At 34.4% G+C, this 22363-nt stretch overlaps 1 protein-coding gene across 1 annotated transcript in view; it reads left to right on the plus strand.

Annotated features, from left to right (window-relative positions):
- Positions 1-22363, plus strand: part of LOC145670107 (vascular endothelial growth factor receptor 1-like) — a 211881-nt gene that overhangs the window by 24710 nt on the left and 164808 nt on the right. Inside the window, exons 5-9 of the mRNA XM_081738475.1 lie at positions 6884-7048; positions 13243-13398; positions 17551-17678; positions 18243-18414; positions 21188-21297. Coding sequence (XP_081594601.1) covers positions 6884-7048; positions 13243-13398; positions 17551-17678; positions 18243-18414; positions 21188-21297 — 731 coding nt within the window. The remainder of the gene's footprint in view (positions 1-6883; positions 7049-13242; positions 13399-17550; positions 17679-18242; positions 18415-21187; positions 21298-22363) is intronic.

Genomic DNA, 22363 nt, shown 5'->3' on the forward strand with positions numbered 1-22363 from the left:
ACACGGCTCTGGCTTCACTTATATACACTGTGAGCAGGCAATGGGGGCCTGTGATTGGCCAGCGAAGTTGTGTCACTCCGACCAATCAGAGTCGAGCTTGTCGTTCAGTCAGTCTCGGCTACGCACAACTTCCTGAACAAAACTGAATTATTCTATCAAAATGGCGGCTGTGTGGCGTCCTTCTTTGTGCTAACTACAGCAAGCTACAACTAGCTACGATCATGCAGCATGCCACTTTAGCCACTTATATCACTAGCACTGCACTGAAACTTTCACAATACACGCGCTAGAGGTTCCGATGACGGGTAATAATGTTTTTAGGGAAAATAAAAGTTTATTTCCACTGAAATTAAGAACGTTTACGGGAGCGTAAACAACACGCGTCTCACGTTATTCACTATCCTATCTCAGTATATGAAAAGGTACTGAATTGCCTTTGTCCATCCAATTTATAGGGTCCTTTGGGTGGCGGTGACGCTGTTGCTCCGATGTCGTCTTCTGCGCCGTGGGAGGGGCCAGAAGCCGTCGTCTGCATGTGACTGTAGATCCATCTGGTGGGAGATCCTCTTGCCAAACCACGTGGTGGTGTTTGTAAACACTGATGCGTGTAATTGTTTGTTTATAACATCACATAGGATATTACAATATTAAATAAAAAACAGTTTGAGGAATGAGCGGGGGGATCCTCATTCTCGAAATATTTTTGACTCCATGCAATATACACCACATTGTATCAAAATAAGACTAACTTTGGGGGATATTGTCGGCAAAAGCATATTTTATCATGTTATTAGCGTTGATTATAAAAGCTTTGCTGGGTTGAAATAAAAACTTGTCATGTGTTTAGTAAAACATGACAGTAAAAATTAAATATTACTATTGTGGGCTGAATTTGGATGTAAACGTCATTGGAAGTGTCACTATTCATCTCAGCGACCCCGAAAGCTATGGATTCGACACTAATGTCGGTCATTTTCCAAACTTTTTATATATATTTCTCACCGCCCCAAGTTTCGGGGCTGAATTTGGATTTAAATGGCATAGGAAGTGTCACTGTTCATCTCAGCGATCAGGAAAACTTTGGAATCGACACTAATATCGGTCGTTTTTGGTAATTTTTAAATGTCTCTCCCCTTTCCCCTCCAATAAGTTGCAAAGAGATAGGATAAAAAGCATGTCAGGCCCGAACTTCATCTATGTTGAGAATTTGATCGAGATCGGTTGAGTGGTTCAAGAAATTAGGATTCAAATAGTCACGTTCAATTTTATAATATAGATTTAAATAAGGAAATTCGTTATTTCGGGGAATTGTCCACTTTTTACCTGGTTATCTTTTATCAATTTCAACCATAAACAGTGGGTATGATAGAGAAGCCATAAACAAAAATATGTGAATCGTTCTATCAAAGTACTATTTACGTTTATTATACTTGATAATTGTGGTTATTGCATTATGTATATTTGCTAACTTCTAAAGTGCAGTGGACTTTCTGTCAATGTCAGGTGATGAACAGCTGTCATGGTAATATCACTGTGTACCCTTCAGTTAGATGGATAGATAGATAGTTCTTGTGCGCCTTTATTTGGTTAGATACAATGATTTCGTCATACTTTAAAATGCAATAAATTAAAACTATACAAATGAATACACTTACTATAAGATATAGTAAAAGTTTACATTTGGTAATTTCTAATTGAAGTTGTTATTTTATATCCCCATTAAAATATTTATCAACACTGTAAAAGAAAATATTTCTGCAGGAATTTCTTGACTCCGTGTTTAAAAGTCGAACTATACAATTTCTTACTATGATATGGTACGCTTGCTTCCCAGTGTCTCTTTCTTCATTGTGCTCATTGTGAAGCATGGCCAAGTTACTATCCTGCCCCCCTACCCCCCAAAAATGAAAGTAATGATGAATTGAGCTTATAAACAGTCCTTACGGAAATATTAGATTAAAAAATATTAGACCCTAATTTAACTTATATTTATATGAGGATGAATGGTTGTGAGTGATAGTGTAATAGTAAAAATAAATTTTAATAATAATAGCTTAGTGCCGTATGGCAAAATATGAGGACATAGAAGTAGAACTGTGCGAACAATATTAGGGTTTAGGATTTAGATTTCTGGGCTCTGGGCATCTAAGGTCATTTAGCCTGTCACGTTTGAGGGATGACGTTCCTTGACGAGCACACAATCCGGGGAAAGGGAAGGAAGAAAGAATTGGGGAAGGAAGGAAGCGGCCTGGGACCTATAAGTTAGGTACCACCCCGGCATTTGCCTGGTGTGAATCAGGAAAACCTCATTCAAGGTGGTTGGCCTGAAAAAGCTGTTACACTTTCTTGACCAAGTGCCCCCACCGGGAATCGAACCCGTTAGCGACTACGCTACGCGGGGCCAAGCGAACAATATTTTCAATTATCGACATCAAAGATATTACTGGTCGATATTTGATATATTTTGATGATATTTAAACCTTTTTTTTTTTTTTGAGATTTCGATATATCCGATACTTAAATATTTTTCACAATTTCGATATTTTGTATTCAACATTTTTCGATATACCGGTACCGATCAATTTTCGATGTTTTGTGACTATCAATTTTCGATATACAGATCTTCCTATCGCATTTCCCTACGAAAAAGTGTAAAGCTTTGTTAGTGTAGCTTACTCCACGAGGACAAAAGAACTTCGCATCTCCATGCTATAGTGCATCATGGGTACATCGACAATCATCGTGGCCTTGTAAAAATTGTCGTCAAGATTTTGATCAAGCTTCTTCCTGTTTTAGCCTCTAAGTGCAAGCAGAGTGGATTTCCATTTGCATCTCGTTAAGAGGCCTCATCCCGGCGAAATTAAAATACCGCTAATTTTACAGTAATTATGTGATATCTTCAAATAGATAAAAGGTAACTGAAATGTGGAACAAGAGCGCCCTAGACAATATTATTTTGCATGAGGTACCGTTATCACAAGTCACCTAGTGGCTTTCCGTTTTCAGCCGTTTAGAAACGCGAAAATAAATGCCAATTTTCAAAATGGCTCGAAATCGAAAGCAGATAAGTGAGTCGTGATAACGGTATCTCATGTAAAATGATATTATTTAAGGCGCTCTTGTTCCACATTTCGATTATCTTTATCTATTTGAAGATATCACATAATTAGTGTAAAATTAGCGGTATTTTAATTTTGCCGGGATGAGGCCTCTTAAAAACCAATCGTGTAATCTGATTATAGGCCATGACGACAAAGTCTATTATAGATCAACAAGTTCAGTTGATACTTTTTCATGGACTATAGGAAATACTATAGGCTTCTATAGGGAACATACTTCAACAAATTGTAAGTATCCATTGCCATATCATAAATGGCTGGACTTCAGCATCTGACTGCGTATGATGCGCTTCCAACTATTTCTCTCATTACATCATTCTTCATCCTGGATTTTCTCATCTTATGTTTTCTTCTTTCGTATTTTTCTATCATCTGTTCCTTCGTTTTCTCCTGATCATTTAACATTGCTTTCATTTCTAGAAACTTCTTACATAAATGTTCCTCTATCAGCATTTCCGTATGTCCATATATCAAAGTAGCCTAGTTTCTTCTACACTTTCCTGGACACTCTTGTTGAGTACATTTCTGAGTATTCCATTTCTTGTTCGATTTTGTCTGTCTGAGAATCCTTGCTAGGAATTTAATCTCCTTGTTTGGATTCCACTCAACTTTTCTTTTTCCTTGGTAATTATTCATATTCCAGCAACATAGGTTATTATTGGTACGAAGTGAGTACCATCAGATTTCAAATAGCAAAACTGATGATACTTGGATAAACTGTCTGTCGTTAATAGGTTACCTTTGTTCTGCTTTTCCTTTGATAATGTTCTCAGCAACATAACAAAATTTTGGAGCTAAATTCGTGCTGGAAAGCATCTTTATATAGAGATTGTGTCTAGTATTTACCTCGGAAATTTTCGTTTCACGACGTCTACTCCAAAATTTTCGGAACTCTTTTGGTTCAATCTTCAGGGCAAAAATGATCACACATGAAGATAAAACCTAAAGAATAATTGAAAGTTTAAAAGTTAAGAAACTTTCTGAAGAAGAGAATAGGAACAAAAGTTTTGTTTAAAGTTACAATTTTATGTGATACTGTCCGTGGTTTAAAGTTACAATTTCATGTAATACTACCTGTGTTTTAAACTAAAATTTTTATGCGAGACTGCCCGTGGTTTAAGTTACAATTTTATGTGATACTGCCTCAGGTTTAAACTAAAATTTTTGTGAGACTGCCGTGGTTTAAAGTTACAATTTTATGTAACACTGCCTGTGCTTTAAACTAACATTTTTATGAGACTGTTCGTGGTTTAAAGTTACAACTTTATGTAATACTGTCTAAAATTTTTATATGAGACTGCCCGTGGTTTAAAGTTACAATTTTGTGTTATACTGCCTGTGGTTTAAACTAAAATTTTTATGCGAGACTGCCCGTGGTTTAAGTTACAATTTTATGTGATACTGCCTCAGGTTTAAACTAAAATTTTTGTGAGACTGCCGTGGTTTAAAGTTACAATTTTATGTAACACTGCCTGTGCTTTAAACTAACATTTTTATGAAACTGTTCGTGGTTTAAAGTTACAACTTTATGTAATACTGTCTAAAATTTTTATATGAGACTGCCCGTGGTTTAAAGTTACAATTTTGTGTTATACTGCCTGTGGTTTAAACTAAAATTTTTATGCGAGACTGCCCGTGGTTTAAAGTTACAATTTTATGTAATACTGTCTGTGGTTTAAACCAAACTTTTATGCGAGACTGTCCATGGTTTAAAGTTAAATTTTTTTGTGATACTGCTTGTGGTTTAAACTAAGATTTTTATGCGAGACTGACCGTGGTTTAAAGTTGCAATTTTATGTAATACTGCCTGTTGTTTAAACCAAAATTTTTATGCGAGACTGCCCGTGGTTTAAAGTTACAATTTTATGTAATACTGCCTGTGGTTTAAACTAAAAAAATTATGCGAGACTGCCCGTGGTTGAAAGTTACAATTTTATGTAATACTGTCCGTATTTCATTGTTCAATATTAAATGTGGAGATACATTGAATGTGATCTTCATTAATATCAATTATGATGGACAAGATTGTGACTGACCGTGAGTTCTCTCGGGGTCACCCTAATTCTTCCCACATTGCCATTCCACCAATTCTTCCACAATCATACACTTTCATTAACCATTCTATCCTCCATTAGAATAAAAGGTGTACAGTTAGAAATTTCATTTCATTGAGATCAATATAGTTATAATATTTAGATCATTTAAGATGACTTACAGTGTTTAGGGAATTTCTAATTACAGATAATAAACATAAACGTCCAAATCAGAAATTATATCAGAAATATACAGGATTATCACAAATGGTTCATTCATTCTGAAAAGGCCATATTTTCAAAAGTATTACACATACACACATGAACGATATATGAAAAGAACCACAAACTCACCAAGTTTTGTACACCCTCTACAAATGTTCAATATGTGGCTCTTTGGTGACACGACACACATCCAAACCATACTCGAGCTCATTCCATACATTTTGTAGCATAGTCCTGTCAATTGTCTGCACTGCAGCACTAATACGTTCTTTAGGCTCGACTAAGGTGAGCTCGACTAAGGGGTACGTAAACAAGGTTCTTATCGTACCCCCACAGGAAGAAGTCGTAGGGCGTAAAATCAGGAGATCTGGGAGACCAGCGGAACAAAGATAGGACATTCTCATCGATACATCCAATCCAGCGATGCGGAAGTTCATCGTTTAGGTCCTCACGAACTGGGATGTGCCAATGAGGAGGTTCCCCGTCTTGGAATACAAAATTCCTCAAGGCAGCTCTGAGTTGCTGGAACAATCACAATTACACCATATCCAGATACTAATCTCATATTGCCACACTGTCACACTACACACTGCCGTACCCGATCGGAAAATGAATGGACTCGTGCTGCCACACAGTACAAACTTAATGGGTTTGTGGTTCTTTTCATATGCCTTTCATGTGTCTACGTGTAATACCTTTAAAAACTCAGCCTTTTCAAAACAAATGAATCATTTGTGCTAACCCTGTACTATTCATCTGATGTATTACGTAGCTCTTAGAGACTTCCAATCATGTGACGTGATTTTGAACTTCTTAGTGGCACTGAACATTGTCATTTGAGAGTGAATGCTTCAAATGTATAAGAACAATATATCAAAACTGATAACTGGCTTATAATAATAATAATAATGGAATTTAATAGTAAAAATTTCTCTTCACTATCAAATCAAAAATATCAGCCTTATCATTCTACCACACAAATTCTACTTTATGACATTTCGGACTCAGGCGTAAGGGTTGGCAGACGGTTAAAGAATAGTACTAAAACCATATAGTGTACTTATCTTAGCTCGCTAATTTTCACAGACATATCAAGGTCCACATTAAATAATCCGTATGTATATGACAAGGATGCTATAAAATAGAGGATCTGCCCATATGTATCTTCATACTATTAACCGAATAAAGCAAGAAAAAACAACCGAGCATCGGCAGGTCTGATTGGCTACTCTCGCTTCAGCTATGAATGTTGGAAGAAAACATTGCGATTCTATTGGGCAAAGCGGGAAGAGTGGGGGTGGTGAAACTGAGACGTATGGCTTCACGATTTTGTCGTATAAACAGATCCTCTATTTTATAACATCGTTGGTCTATGCACTATTTCTTCTTCTTCTTCTTTTGAACTGTTTTGTAGATGTTTAACATGTACAGAGGACTTTTCATTTAGGTCCATACCTGTGTTCCAGCCATATTTCAATTTAATACCTTAGAAACTTCTTTTTCCAGATGTGAAAGGAGGATTTGATGTTACTGCTACCGAGACAGAACCAGCAGAAGGAGATTACATTATGATAACTTGCGCTGTATCGAGATACAATTATTCTCGTAACATTAATTGGACGTGGAAGGCCATTGGTCCTAGTGAACATATGCCTGTAGTAAATACAGAGAGTAAGTTTATTTTAGTTAAGAACCAGGGACTTCGAAACGAATTGTCACTGAATTGGGTCAAATATTGGCAAGTCTTTACTTTAGGCAAGGCAGTGACAGAAATCCAAGCCTGAGCCCGCAGTTTCAGTTCCAGTTCCCAAGCCTGAACTGTAATAAATACAGAAAACAACGTGCCCTGCGGGACTCTAACCCGCCTTTATTCACTACCGCTCGCTCGGCAATACTATATGAATCAGGAAATCACTGCCTTGCCCAAAGTAAAGTTACCCAAATATTTAACACTGAATTTAATTTTTTTTATTGTTATAACAATTGAACGAGAAACTAATTTCCATAAAGTACACTCGTTCCTTTTTATTCCTTGATGTTTCTGTTCTTTTTCTTCCTGTTTTTAACCTCCGTGACCAAGTCTCCAGGCAAGAGTCGAAAGTTTGGAATCCTAAAGATTTAGGAATTACAGAAACCTGAAAGTAGAATGATAATGTCTACAAAGTGTTATGAAAGAAACATGTACATTCAAAGTCCCTAGGGGCGTGGGAGGCCCGGGTTCGATTCCCGGTGGGAGCTCATGTGGTTCGGATTCCACGTTAATCAGTAGGTCCACGTCTCATATAGCCTCGCTGCTGAACGGGACGTTAAACTCAAAATCAACTCAACTGAAAGTCCCTAGGAAATATGACAGAATTAATTGAAACATCTTCGGAAAAAAAAGCTGTATGGAACATTTTGGAACATGGTAAGTTGTCAGTGAAATCACTGTACGGAGCATGACTGACATATACAGAAAGATTCGTTTCTGCATTACCCATATAATGTCTCTAATATACTGGAAAACGGTCTCTGAACGAAACAATGGTGTAGTTGAGGAACAGACGACGCGTTTTCTTTTTTTCTTGAATTCACTGAAATGTTTCAATTTATAGGCACATATTATTAACCTCATATTTTGAATGATAGAATTAGCTTATAGACGCACGTTATTTACTTCAAATATTTTGAGTGATAGAATTAATTTTTAATTTAACACTTGAGATACAAGGGAAATGATTTTTTGTGTTTGTTCCTTATTCTATGAGGGGTACCCAAAAGAAACCAAACTTATTTTTTAAACTAATTTATTCACATTTTAAGCACAAACCGTCAATCTCCTTCAAAGTAATTTCCACTCGCAGTAATACACTTGTCTATTCCATTTTCAAAACATTGTTTAAATTCATCTTTTGTGATGCTTAACAGTGCCTCTGTCGTTTTTTCTTCACCTCAGCAACATCAGTAAAATGCCTTCTTTTATGTCTCTTTTCATTCTAGGAAACAAACAAACAAAAAGTCTGGATCAGTCTTTCGTTCTAGGAAACAAACAAACAAAAAAGTCTGGTTCAGTCTCTTTTCATTCTAGGAACCAAACAAACAAAAAGTCTGGATCAGTCCCTTTTCATTCTAGGAAACAAACAAATAAAATTCTATATCAGTCTCTTTTCATTCTAGGAAACAAACAAACAAAAAGTCTGGATCATTTCGGGACTCTTTTTTTCAGAGACCAGCATGCTTCCTCGCGACCTTGTTTTTGTTCAGTAGTCAGCAATCGTGGCATGAATTTGGCACCCGCTCTTTTCATTCCCAAATCTGGCAAAATTCGCTGCACTGAACTCCAAGTCGCTCCCGACAGCTACACAATTTTTTCAATGGCCTGTCGTCGATCTTCGTTGATGGTTGTTCGAATTGTTTCAATATTTTCATGTGTTCGGGCCATGGAAGGACGACCAGAACGAGGTTTGTCATCAATTGATATTTCACCACTTTTGAAACGGAAAAACCACTCAAACACTTGTTTTCCCCATAGCATCGTCCTCGTACGCCATTTTAACATTTCAAGAGTTTTTGTTCCACATTTTTCGAGCAAAAGGCAGAATTTCACCGTTGGACGCTGTTGACGAAAATCAACCATTGCAAAAACGACGATCATACAAAACAGTTGTTACTATAAACTCTACCAAAACTAATCGTGACCTTCTTCAGCGATGGCACTCGGCTTACTGACTCAGGAGTATTTGCTATATGCCCTCCTAGCGGCAAAACTCGGTACTACAAAAGCTCTGCCCACTCGGTTTCTTTTGGGTAGCCCCAAGTAGGATCAGTGACACAAATTGTGATCACAAAAAATTTAGAGTCTCCATTTCGAGTTAGATTATAATAGTAATAATTGATGAAATTAGAGGAGAGAAAGTCGTATCTCAGAAATTATACTTTCCAGAAAATTGATTTATAACATATCCCCTTCATTGTTTCTGAATCTCTTCATTCAGATAAGGAATCAGTTGAAAAAAATTATTCTGTAGCAATAATAGCACATAACATTTCATCCATCATTAGAATTTATCGTTTTAAAAAAAATATATAACATGACACCTTCTTCTCTAACCACTTCAATTTATAACTGTGCCAACGCCATTTCCTTTTTTGAATAGAGGAGCTAGTTCAGTTTGTAAAAGCTATAAGATTATACTCATGCAGTCTTGGATTGCAATTGAATGATTTAATATATAAAGCAAAGAACGTTGTAGATCGCTAACTCTGAGGAAGAAGAGTGATAACATCTCCGAAATATACACCGCCGAAGATTCACTAATTTTTTTGTATATAAAATATATTGCTTAAGTTTAAGTTTTAGATTCTTGAATATATGTTCTTTCCGGCATTTCACTAACTAACAGTATTAGACTAATGTTATTGTCTAATTACGAGTATAAATAGATATGTCATTGATATACATTGTCTATTAGAAAAATGAAATGAAATCTTTGAGTTTTACGTCCCACGGTTATGCCGGTTAGGCTAAAGGAGACGGTGATGATGAGTAATGAATGAAATGGTGGAATGAAGAAAGTGGGAGGAAACGGGAGAACCCCGAGAAAACCCACGCACACGGTGTTTGTCCACCACAAAGTTCACGTGGCAGGGGCTGGGATCGAACCCGAGACCCCAAGCACCAGAGGCGAACGCTCTATCACTGAGCCACCGCGGCCCCATTGTCTATTAGAATCTCTATGTGCCATTTCTATTTGTACTCGAACTAGACAATCACATCAAGTATACGAACTCTTCAGTTATCTAATCTCCGGGCACAGTGTCACTGGAAATACCGGAATGGACTCCTGGAAGTGCACAGTCGATTTGAAAGTGTTATGGATTGAGATCAAGAAAGTTTATTCTTTGAAATTGCGATATCGTAAATTGTACGACAACCAAGCAAAAATGTGTGCTGAGGATTTCTAAAATCTGAAAAAGATCACATATAGTTATTATTATCATAGGTATTCTGCCGTTATTAGCAGGTGACTTGCCACAGCTGAGAAGCTTCTATGCTCTACGGTCCTCCATTAACCTCTTCGTCTTTACGTATGACCTTTCTGATTTCATATCGTTCATTAATTCTAGCCTCCTTCTCCCTCTTCCTCTCTTTCCTGCCACCATATCCTCTAGCATGTCTCTCATGATACAATTATTACTTAGGCAATGTCCCAACCACTTTCTCTTCCTCTTCTCAACAATATCTAAAAATTGTTCTTTTCCCCCCTCACCACTCTCTGATTCGTTTTCCGGTCGACGCAACTAATCCTTTTCATTCTTCTCCACACCCACTTTTCGAAAGCGTCCACTCGATTTTCATCACTTTTGCGTAATGCCCATGTTTCCGCCTCATACAGTACAACACTCCACACAAAGCACTTTATGAGTGTTTTTTTTTTTTTCAACTCTTTATTAGGTCCCATCTCATATTGCCTAGCTGCTGAAAGGGACGTTAAACTCAAAATCAACTGAACTCAAGGTACCAAAAACAGACTTTTCTTCTTCCTAAAGGCTTCTTTTTGCCATTCCTATCCTTGCTTTAATTTCACGTTCACACTTCATGTCATTACTAAGAATACTACCCAGTCATGTATAGTCAGTTTTATAAAATATAAAATGTAACGTGATGGAATTGCTGAAAAACGAAGAACGTGTCGAAGAAATGTATTGTTTACCAAGAATTAGACATTCCTTACATGCTGCAAGTATGTAATCTTCTTCCAAGATACCGTAGGCAAATGGACACAGCAGCAAATATTGAGCTCTCTTCCTAAGGTTGAAGACAACGATATGGACATGATTTTGTTTCTGTAGAAAGAACTAATTAAAGAAAATTATTCAAAAATGATCTTTGATTTATGATGAATAATTGACGTTCATGGGGTCCGCGAAACAAAAATTGCTACAAACAAGACAGAAGGGGAGGAGAATGTAATGAGCAAACCTAATATTACCTACTTTACAATAAACTGAATGACTTACTGGCAGCTCCTTCATTCGTAGTTTGATTGGCACATCCGTCCTGAAATATCCATTCTCAAGTCTTGTATCAAAATAACCAGACGAACTTCTCATACCTTCTGCGGTGTGAAGCCGTTCAAAGGGATTAAGGAACTTAAAAGAAACTTGAATTGTTTATTTAACATAAAATTGGGATTTGTTACTGTATGTTACACACTTAGCTTTTAAAAAATTCAGGTTGCAAAAGTTGGTTCGAAATTTTCCAGAAACTACCAAGGTATACAGTCCATTCTCTACAAGTCGAACACTAGTTTTTAAAACTTTTCAGGTACCAAGCTGGTCCGTAATTTCCCAGAATTTACCAAAGTATACAGCCCATTCTCAGTCTATAACACTTAGTTTCTAAAATTTCCAGGTACCAAGTTGGTCCGTGACTTCCCAAAACTTACCAAGATATACAGCCCATTCTCAGTCTATAAAACTTAGTTTCTTTTCCCGCATTTTCCACGACATTATCGAGGTATACAGCTCAAGTTTTACTTTTATTATATTCCTAATATGTCATATACAATACACTTTTTTTTTCTAATAAAGTTGAAAAGAAAGTAAGTTATCTTGATTTGCCATACGTTGTTTCTGTTAATAGTGTGGCGGTTCGTAGTTTCCGTATACCTTTAATCTAGTTATTTTAAAACAAGTACAGTGGACCCAGAATTACGAACTTAATCCGTTTAGTAATTGTTCGTAAACTCTTTCCCATTGAAATAATGTGAATACAATTAATAAGTTCTAGCTACAGAAACATGGCACTTTATGTATTTTCTTTTTTTTTTTTGACATTTTTAAATTTTTATCTGTGATGAAGGATATAGAATGAAAGTAACGTGATCCTCTTTTAAAGATAAATAAGTAATTTTCCTGTGATGAAGGATATAGAATGAAAGTAACATGATTTCATTTTAAAGATAAATAAGTAATTTTCCTGTGATGAAAGATATAGAATGAAAGTAGCATGATCCCTTTTAAAGATAAATAAGTAATTTTCCTGTGATGAAGATATAGAATGAAAGTAACATGATTCCTTTTAAAGATAAATAAGTAGTAATTTTTTTGTGATGAAAGATATAGAATGAAAGTAACATGATTTCTTTTTAAAGATAAATAAGTAATTTTCCTGTGATGAAAGATATAGAATGAAAGTAACATGATCGCTTTTTAAAGATAAATAAGTAATTTTCCTGTGATGAAACATAGAATGAAAGTAACATGATCCCTTTTAAAGATAAATAAGTAATTTTCCTGTGATGAAAGATATAGAATGAAAGTAACATGATCCCTTTTTAAAGATAAATAAGTAATTTTCCTGTGATGAAGGATATAGAATGAAAGTAACATGATCCCTTTTTAAAGATAAATAAGTAATTTTCCTGTGATGAAGGATGTAGAATGAAAGTAACATGATCCCTTTTTAAAGATAAATAAGTAACATTAAAATAAAGAAAACAGTATGAGGGCTAGAAAAGCATAAAATATCCAAGAAAGAATAAAAAGTAGATTTTGAACACAGGACTCTGACAAATAATGTTTATGGCAAACACGCAAAACCAGTAATAGGTGCGTGGAATTGATGGTACACGTATATGTGTATTGCTCATAGACCGAGGGAATTTGTTCATAAATCGAATTGTCCGCAAACCAAGGGGTTCGTAATCCATGGGTTCACTGTATAAGATGAAATTATTTATTGATATAATAAATTAGTATGGTGTAATATAACATATTTGCAGGGTATTCATAAAGAAATAAAATAAATATTTACTGATATACAGAAGTTCTTATTTCGTTGTTATATATATACTCTTATTTTTTAAAACTTTCTTTTCCAGATATAAATATTAGAAATAGTGCGACAACGTATTCATGGGTAAGCGAGTTACATATATACAATATAACAAGGGAATACTCAGGAATGTATACGTGTCACAGTGAACGCATTGGACCGAAGCCTGCAATTGCACACGAAGTAATGATAACGGTCAAAGGTAAAAATACAATAATAATGATACTGTAAGATAATAGGTAGAAAACAATAAAAGACTTTATTTTGACATACTGACTTATTTATAAGGAGATACAACTAGGGTTGCCATATGTCCGTATCGTATAAAGCATGAAATAAGAAAATGTCCGTATTTGTCAGTTTTTGGAGATACCCGAAAATTTCCAACTTGGGAATCGCTAAAATCTCGGGCGAAAAGAATTGTGTTTGCATCATATAACTTATATTTTAATTACTATTAATAAAGTAGGCTATGTTTCTGACAAGTGTCTCATTTTTCCATTTCAGGGTTCTTTTGGTTAAATTTAATATCCATAATTTAATGTCATGATTTATTATATTTGTGTTAAAGAAAAGAAAAATATGTTAGTTTCCAATAGTATTTTAAGTACTACAGTAAACAATTGTGTGAACCGAAAAAGGTGATTTTTAGGTAAGAAATTTCAAAATATTAGTTTTGTGTTTGGGCACCGTATCTTTGATAAGTCGTTGTTTTAAGTTCTGTCCATAATTTGAATCAATAAATTATGGCAACCCTAGATATAACGTAAGTGCATTTATAATGCTACCTTCAGGATCTATATTAGAATTTGGATCCGTAGCGTAATATGGAATAACATTTCTACAGGTTAGGAAAAGAGAATAGCATCAATCCAAAGTCATTTTATAAAATTATTCTATTAAGTTTTCAGAATTCTCATTGTTCACATCTAGTAAAATTCTCATAAATACAATTACGGAAACAACTATTTTGTTTTTGAGAACCTTAGTAAAAGTACCTAAGTCTCTAATAAAATATTCGAAAAAAAGATATAGAAAGCGCGCCCAGACGATAGCCAGTCGGGAGACTTTGAATTTAGCACAAAGAAGCTGTAATGCCCCGTATTCTACGAGGACATTATAAGGGTTAAACATTATTTTATAATTGTTTAATTTGTGTAACTTATTCTTTGTAACTTCTTAACTATTTATCTATTCTGAGTTAATAATTTATTGTTGATTTTGTTATGTTTTATAATGTTTAGTAATTCAATATTAATTCTAAGCAATGATGAACAGAATCTAATTCTGCACCTTAAAAAAATTTTGTTGATAAAAAAAAGAAAAGGTAGCTATGAAACATTATCTTCTTTTGTTAAAAATAAACAACTGCAGGGTTTAACGATCAGGAAATGTAATTGAACATTCGGAAAACAATTTTGAAGTGCAATGATTTTGTATTTGTGATTGTAATGTGAAAGATGGCTTTTGAAATCATAGAGTTCTAATAAGTGATCCCGTCTCGGGTTCTCGTTAACAAACTTCGATGATTTCCTACGAAATTTAATTTTATTGGAGCTTGGTCAAAATTTTAAGTAAACATTAAACCGTTATCTGCAGCAAAATTAGAAGGTAGCTTTACATGTATTATCAAATTTTTGATCCAACAAGCTTTCACGATGATAAGGTCAATGATGGTAGTGATGCCTGAAATCTATTAGGAAATACACATATTTCAGCTGTGTTACCAGTTTATTCATGGGAATTTTGTGCTGGAGCCGTGTTCTTTTAATTGTTTGCTATTCAGATTGAGGTATGTTAATTTACGTATAATATATTGCAAAGTTTAATAAATGTTGTATGCTGATAATGATGAGTATTGATTGAGCTGAGCGAAGCGAAGCTCTTATACTCGGGTTAGCCGTTTGGTTGTCCGCGAACTCCTCCTAGACCGTTTGGCCGATCTCAACCAAACTTAGCACGCTGATAGAGTATGTCGTGCTGAGTGACAACATAGGTCGAAATCAAAAATCCGATGTACCATCGAGGAATAATCACCGAAAAACGCTTCCTCCTAGACCGTTTGGCCGATCTCAACCAAACTTAGCACGCTGATAGAATATGTCGTGCTGAGTGACAACATAGGTCGAAATCAAAAATGTGATGTACTATCGAGGAATAATCACCGAGAAACGCTTCCTCCTAGACCGTTTGGCCGATCTCAACCAAACTTAGCACGCTGATAGAGTATGTCTTGCTGAGTGACAACATAGGTCGAAATTAAAAATCCGATGTACCATCGAGGAATAATCACCGAAAAACGCTTGCATAGACTTAACATGGGGAAAAAGTTTTCACGCGATTTTTTTGTCAACAATTAAAAATGGCATTTATTATTGCATAATGGCCAGGAATGATTACGTAGTTTAAGCTCGCTCAGCTCATTTCATTGCAATCGGGTACATCCATTGCATTCCTAGTATAAAATGAAATATGAAATTTTGGAAAGTAATTGCAAAAAGTTTAAGAGAACAAATAAAAGTACCAGCGATATTGTTAACTACAGCTGTATACTAATTAATGCCATTTCCTGATTATTGTGGGCAAAACATTACAAAACTTAACCTTATCTTGATGATCTTGCGATTATATGTTGTTGGATATGAGCGAATCAAAGATAGTCAGCGAGCGAAGAGATAGTAATATGCACAGATAATGTGATATTATATTATGTATATACTTGTCTTGTAAATTTACATTTTGTAATAACCAATTTTATTACATGTGCTTTCAATACAATAATACATTGAATCCTAATTATCGTTTTATAACTTGGATTTCATAGTATGTTTAATTGTGATTTCACTGTTCGATTCCTTGGGGCACGGGCTCTCTACATTCCGAACTTGGATGCGTTACTGTTGCTTGGAGCTATGCTCTAAGCTGGCGACTCGGGCCATTCAAAGTCCCCTAGCACGATTTTCTTTGGATTGTGCGTTGGATGACTTTAATGCTAAAATCTATTTCCGTTGCGCGTTAACATCAGAAGGAAGAGCAGGGCAAAGCCATCATAAGGTTGATGGTCCCTTTGGAAGAAGAAAAAGCTAAACGTTGCCATACGTAATGCCTTCCTTTCCCTCTTTCCTCTCTCCTTCTCTTTCTCTTCCATCCATGTGTCTAACAGTGTGTGCGGGTGAGGTTGTGTCAAAGAAAAAGGATCATTGACAAGGATTTGGCAACAATTTGGGTTCAGTTTATTGCTTGTCAGTTAGTTTTCAAGGGAGTGGAAAACGAAACAGGATAGTATGAAAAGAAACCACACAGGGATGCTGCTTCTCTTTGTGAGCAAGTGGCTATCTTTAAAGTAAGGCTACTATACTTGATATACACCGTGTTTCAAAAAGAATGACCTGATTTTGGACGGTAACAATTACGGAACATGGGGCGTGCCGGCAAGGAAATGAGTGTTGTTTGAATGAGGATAGCCTTGAGTTTCAAAAAATCGCCATTAGATGTCAGTCAATGCGTCTTCTCAGTTTGCAGTCAGTCAGAAGTAAGATGGCATTCGGTCAATAGAAGGCGTTTTGTGTGTTGCAATTTGCAAAGACTGAGTCAGTGATTTTGGTACAGCGTGCTTTTCGTCAGCGTTTTGGCATTGATCCGCTTGCACCCAAAATCATTCGTCATAGATATCGTCAATTTGAAGAGACTGGATACTTGTGCAAAGAGTCCAGGTCGTCCTCGCACTTCCAATGAAATGATGGAATTTAGCTATCATCTAGATGTTGTTCATGCTGCTGCTGGTGAACACATAGATCACTTGTAATAGTATAGCTAAAACTTGAAGATTTTGTGAATATTTTTCAATTTATCCCATTTTTGTAGTATATTTTTGTCAGTATATATATGGACTTTTAAAATCAGGTCATTCTTTTTGAAACACCTTGTATAACTTTAACTTCAAAGTAGCAAATTATACATAATTATAGAACATTACCTTTTCAGTGTGATATTTGAAGCTCTAAGAAGGTCGATTAATTCTTCAAATAGGCAAATATAGAACAGATATACTTATTAAGTGATATATAGTTATTCAAGTTATCCGATGAAAAGGCAATTTTCTAACCTTTCCCATCTCAACCTTAACCATCAGGCTTCATTAGTAAGCTTTAAAGAAAGATTTTTCTTTACTACTCATATTTACCCCTATAACCTTGAACCTAACCCTTGAAATCATCCTAGTAATAAGCTTAGTGCTAAACACTAAAATTAGAATTTAAATAACGAAAAGACTTCAGGTTAGCTAACATAATGTTTATTTACCACTTGCAATGTATCACATGTAATACTACAAATATGTCTATCCACCTTCCAGAACTACAAAGACCAGTATTTAACTTCTCGGATCCAACACCAGACCAATTAGATGTTGATGTTGAGGATGACATTCGGTTAGATTGTGTATACTATGGAGCTCCAGAACCTAAAATCAGATGGTATAAGGTAATATTTTTCTTCCAACCTTGCGGTTTCCTTGAAAAGTCATTGAATGTATATACTCTAAATGTATATACACTACAATCAATCAATCAATATATACATACATAAATATATATATTAGCTTCCTCTGTTCTTTGTAATGGGGAATAACTGTCACTTTTAAAGTGATAACTGTCAAATGTATTAAATTTTTAGTTTACTTCTTGTCTGCTCCTCGTAACAATATGTTCATACACAAACTTCACATGTATTTTGGAGGCATGAGATTAGGCTAATTTGAATATAACATATGCCTATTAATATGATCTTTCCGAGACACAACGGTTAACAGCTCAATGGGGGCACTAACGAAATTATGTAAAAATGCACACTGATGAAAGTACACAAATCACAAAAAAAAATATCTTTCTGTTCACTATATTGTATGTGCTTTCACAGTAAATATACAGTATAAATTTACTGTAGTTTATATTGTGGGTTTCATGAAAACTTTACATTTATCCTATACTGCTAAATAAGTTACATTGCTTAGTTACATTCTTATTTTTTTCTTCTAATTAATTTCAGGATAACTATCTCTATAGTATTCCAAAGAACGAGACACGGATCTCATTCGAGAATAAAAATCAAACACTGGTTATCAAGACAATAGTATACGAGGACCAAGGAGATTATCAGTGCGAAGTGTGGAATCGCTTAGACACTATTAAAAGGAACTTCTCTCTTCGAGTTAGGCAAGGTAAGTTCTAACACAAAAAGACATTTGAAAGGAAATTATATTCCAGTTAGGCAAGGTAAATTCTAACACAAAATGACATTTGAAAGGAAATTATATTCCAATTAGGCAAGGTAAATTCTAACACAAAATGACATTTGAAAGGAAATTATATTCCAGTTAGGCAAGGTAAATTCTAACACAAAATGACATTTGAAAGGAAATTATATTCCAGTTAGGCAAGGTAAATTCTAACGCAAAAAGACCTTTGAAAGGAAATTATATTCCAGTTAGGCAAGGTAAAGTTTAATACAAAAAGTGTTTCGAAGATTATATTCCAGTTAGGCAAGGTAACTTCTAAATACAAAAAGACATTGGGAAGGAAATTATATTCTAGTTGGGTAAGGTAAATACTAACACAAAAAGACGTTTTAAAGGAGATTATATTCCAGTTAAGCAAGGTAACTTGTAATACATAATGACCTTTAAACGGAAATTATATTCTAGTTAGACAAGGTAAATTCTAAATTCTACTCAGCTTTCATGAAAATGTTTATAATTCAAATAGTGAGAATTTTGATATTCCATCTATGTTTATTTTATTAGACTTATTCCAAATGCACTGACTTAGTAGTTTATCTTTAGAGTTCTGGCAATTCTTTACAATTACTGTGATATAATTTTAATTGTTACATTGATCTAATTTTATATTTCAATTTTAACAATTAAATATTAAAAAGAAATCAATTTAGTTAATCAAAATATATACATTCTATTATTTCTGCAAATGCCGGCAATCGAGAACATTGTTGAGATTCCATTATACATTTTTGAATCATTGTTTGGAGTAGAACTTAAATATATTTCATTGTTATTTGACGTTAAATATGAATACCATTGAATTTTTAAATTTAAATATGTAATTATAACGTCAAAAGAAAAACTACTGTCCAGGAACTATTATATATAAAACAAGTCTTCTCAGAGTATAAACACCTCATCCAGTTCCTTGCCAGGTGGTAAAGTGCCAAGGACCGACGAGATGTTACCACGTTGGATAGAAACGGATATGCGCTGTATGATTAAATATTGTTACAAATTACAATTTAATTGGAAATTTATATTAATCGTTTTCTTAAAGAGGTATTATTGCGTTCTTTCTCTTATTTCTTTATCGATTATGGTAATACAATATCCCAAAATTTACTTAATCTCAAACCTCCTTTTCTATTCAATGTGTTACCGCGTAATTTTATTTCTGTTGCTTCCCTTAATAATCTTTTATATACATGAGTTTTATATGTCAACATTTAACAATTAAATATTGTTACAAATTACAATTTAATTGGAAATTTATATTAACCGTTTTCTTAAAGAGGTATTATTGCTTTCTTTCTCTTATTTCTTCATCGATTATGGTAATACAATATTCCAAATTTTACTTAATTTCAAACCTCCTTTTCTATTCAATGTGTTACCGCGTAATTTTATTTCTGTTGCTTCCCTTAATAATCTTTTATATACATGAGTGGATCTACGTATCACCGATACATTTTCGAACAACGTTTTGTGCGTTTCTTTTATTGCATATTGCGCTAATGCTGACTTCTTGGGTTGATTTATAGTATCTATCTTATATACTTCTTAGATCTACTCTTTATTGTATTTCCCATTTGTCCAAAGTATCTTAGATAACATTCAAATGAGACTGAGTGATCGTTCGTGATCTTTTACGGAACGTAGCTTTAGTTTGATTTTTTAAAGATGGCATATGATTTTCTTTTTCATTCCGTATTTATTCAATAAACTACCTATCTTGTTGGAGTTATTGTGAAGATAAATGCAGTCATTACGTCCGAAATGTCAGTCAAATAAAATAAACACGGATGAAATATCAAAAGTTTATTTATTGAAGGTAAGCTCTAGTACAAAAAGATGTTTTGAATGATGTTATATATTCCAGGTAAACAAGTTCTAATACAAATAAATGTATCAAAGGTGATTCTATTCTTTGAGTTCTTAAGACAGATCTAAACATTGTAGGAAGAAAATGCACTAAAATATTGCCTACAGAAGATTGCTGAATAGAAAATGAGTACTCATGTGAAGCAGAAATCTTTTAATATTATGGAATTTATAAAATATAAGAAGTTAGGAGATTTTCCAAGTTCAATTTCTTTCCGTTTTTTCTCTTTACCTTACAAAAATAATTGATTTAGGTAAATACAAAGGGTCTTTCCTAATAAGATAGTGAAATCGGCTCTTGATCCAAATTGGGTCCAAATTATTTATTTTTAACAATATTGCCATCACTTTCAGGCCCCGAAAAAAATATATGTTGTACCTAAAGGTATAACAAATTTTTAAGCAAAAAATCTGCGACGTGTCCCTCCCAAAATTTTTTCCTACAATTTTTTAAAATTTTTAACACGCAAAAAAAAAAAAAAAAAAAAAGAAAATACTTATCGATAATTTTCAACATTTTTCGATCACCCCCACCAAAATTTTTAAAAAATATTCAATTTTGAGCATGTATGATACGGTAATTTGGTAAGGGGAGGGGGTGAGGGGTCAAAAATATTTTTGAGATAGTTTTAGGTCAAGGATAACCTTTTTGGGTCAATAGCGACCCAATTTGGATCAAGGGCCGATTTCACTATCTTACTAGGAAAGACCTTTTAGAGTAAACACATGAAATTTCGAAGTTTTTCTTTCCTCTATTAATATTGATAATTATGAAGTTAAGAAGGAAATTTGCCAATTAACTACTTGTACTAATTCCAATTAATCTTCACAGAACCCAGACTTCCCAGAAGAACGATTGCAATTGTTGCACCAATAATCATTGTATGTCTCATCTTAATTGTTGTTGTCATCTACCTCAGCAGACGAGTTGTATCGGAAAAGGTAAACTAAGGATTTTTTTTTTTTTTTTTTTGTAATTTTTGTGCAGAAAAGTCGGGAAATCTTCACTTTGGCCATTTCATGCATTTTTACGATTCTTCGATTCAGTGATTTGTTCTTTCGGTTCCTATGTTCTACCTGCGCATAGATAAGTAGAACCGCTTTAAAAGGCTATAGTGTAGTAGAGTAGGGTAGAGTAGAGCAAGATAGGGATAAGTAGGGTAAGGGTAGGAACGTGTTTGCTTAAGATTAGGGAAGTTTTGATCCATTTTTATAAAATTGTGCGGAACCGAAAGAACAAGTCACTAAATTGAAGAATAAAAAAAGATAAAAAATAAAATAAAAATAAATAAATAAATGAATGAAATGACTAAAGTAAAGACTTGCCGGAAAGTCAACAAAATGAAAGAGAAAATAACATTGCTTTCATCTCTCCTACCATCCAATCATAAAGCATCTACTTCCCGTTTATGTGTTTCAAGTATATATTTATATTTATCATCAGGACAAAGGGAAAAAATTGAAAACTTGCATACAAAATCCTTCAAAACACATTAGGAAATTCAACAGAAGGTGTAACGTTCACGGAGTTCGATCCCTGTGAAGAGCATATCACTGATAACGGTGTAGGGTTCTTTGAAAGAGTTTAATTAGGTTGTTATGGTTCAGATAAACTTTGTGTTTCTAGACGCAATGAAACTATAGTTACTGGCCAACTGTAGGAACACCTTTTTGTGCGAGTGCAAACTAATAACGGTGAAATTAATACCTTGTATTTGTACAACGCTAAATTTAAATTTAAAACATCTATGTATTGATTAAGTAATTAATATAACAAATATAGTTTCTAAAGAACTCTAAAATTTGTAGTAATATTTATAAACATTTATTGGAAATATTAAAAAAATATGGTATGACTAAAATATAGCATAAAACTTACAAATATTATAGACACACACAACAATACAATGCATAGAGAAGGGCCGCCGTGGCTCAGTAGTAAAGCGTTCACCTTCAGTGCGTGGGGTCCCTGGTTCGATCCCAGCTCGTGCCTAGTGAACTTTGTGGT

The sequence above is a fragment of the Thermobia domestica genome, chromosome 14 (assembly GCF_964235325.1).
Source record: "Thermobia domestica chromosome 14, izTheDome1.hap1.1, whole genome shotgun sequence".
Classification (NCBI taxonomy): Eukaryota; Metazoa; Arthropoda; class Insecta; order Zygentoma; family Lepismatidae; genus Thermobia; species Thermobia domestica.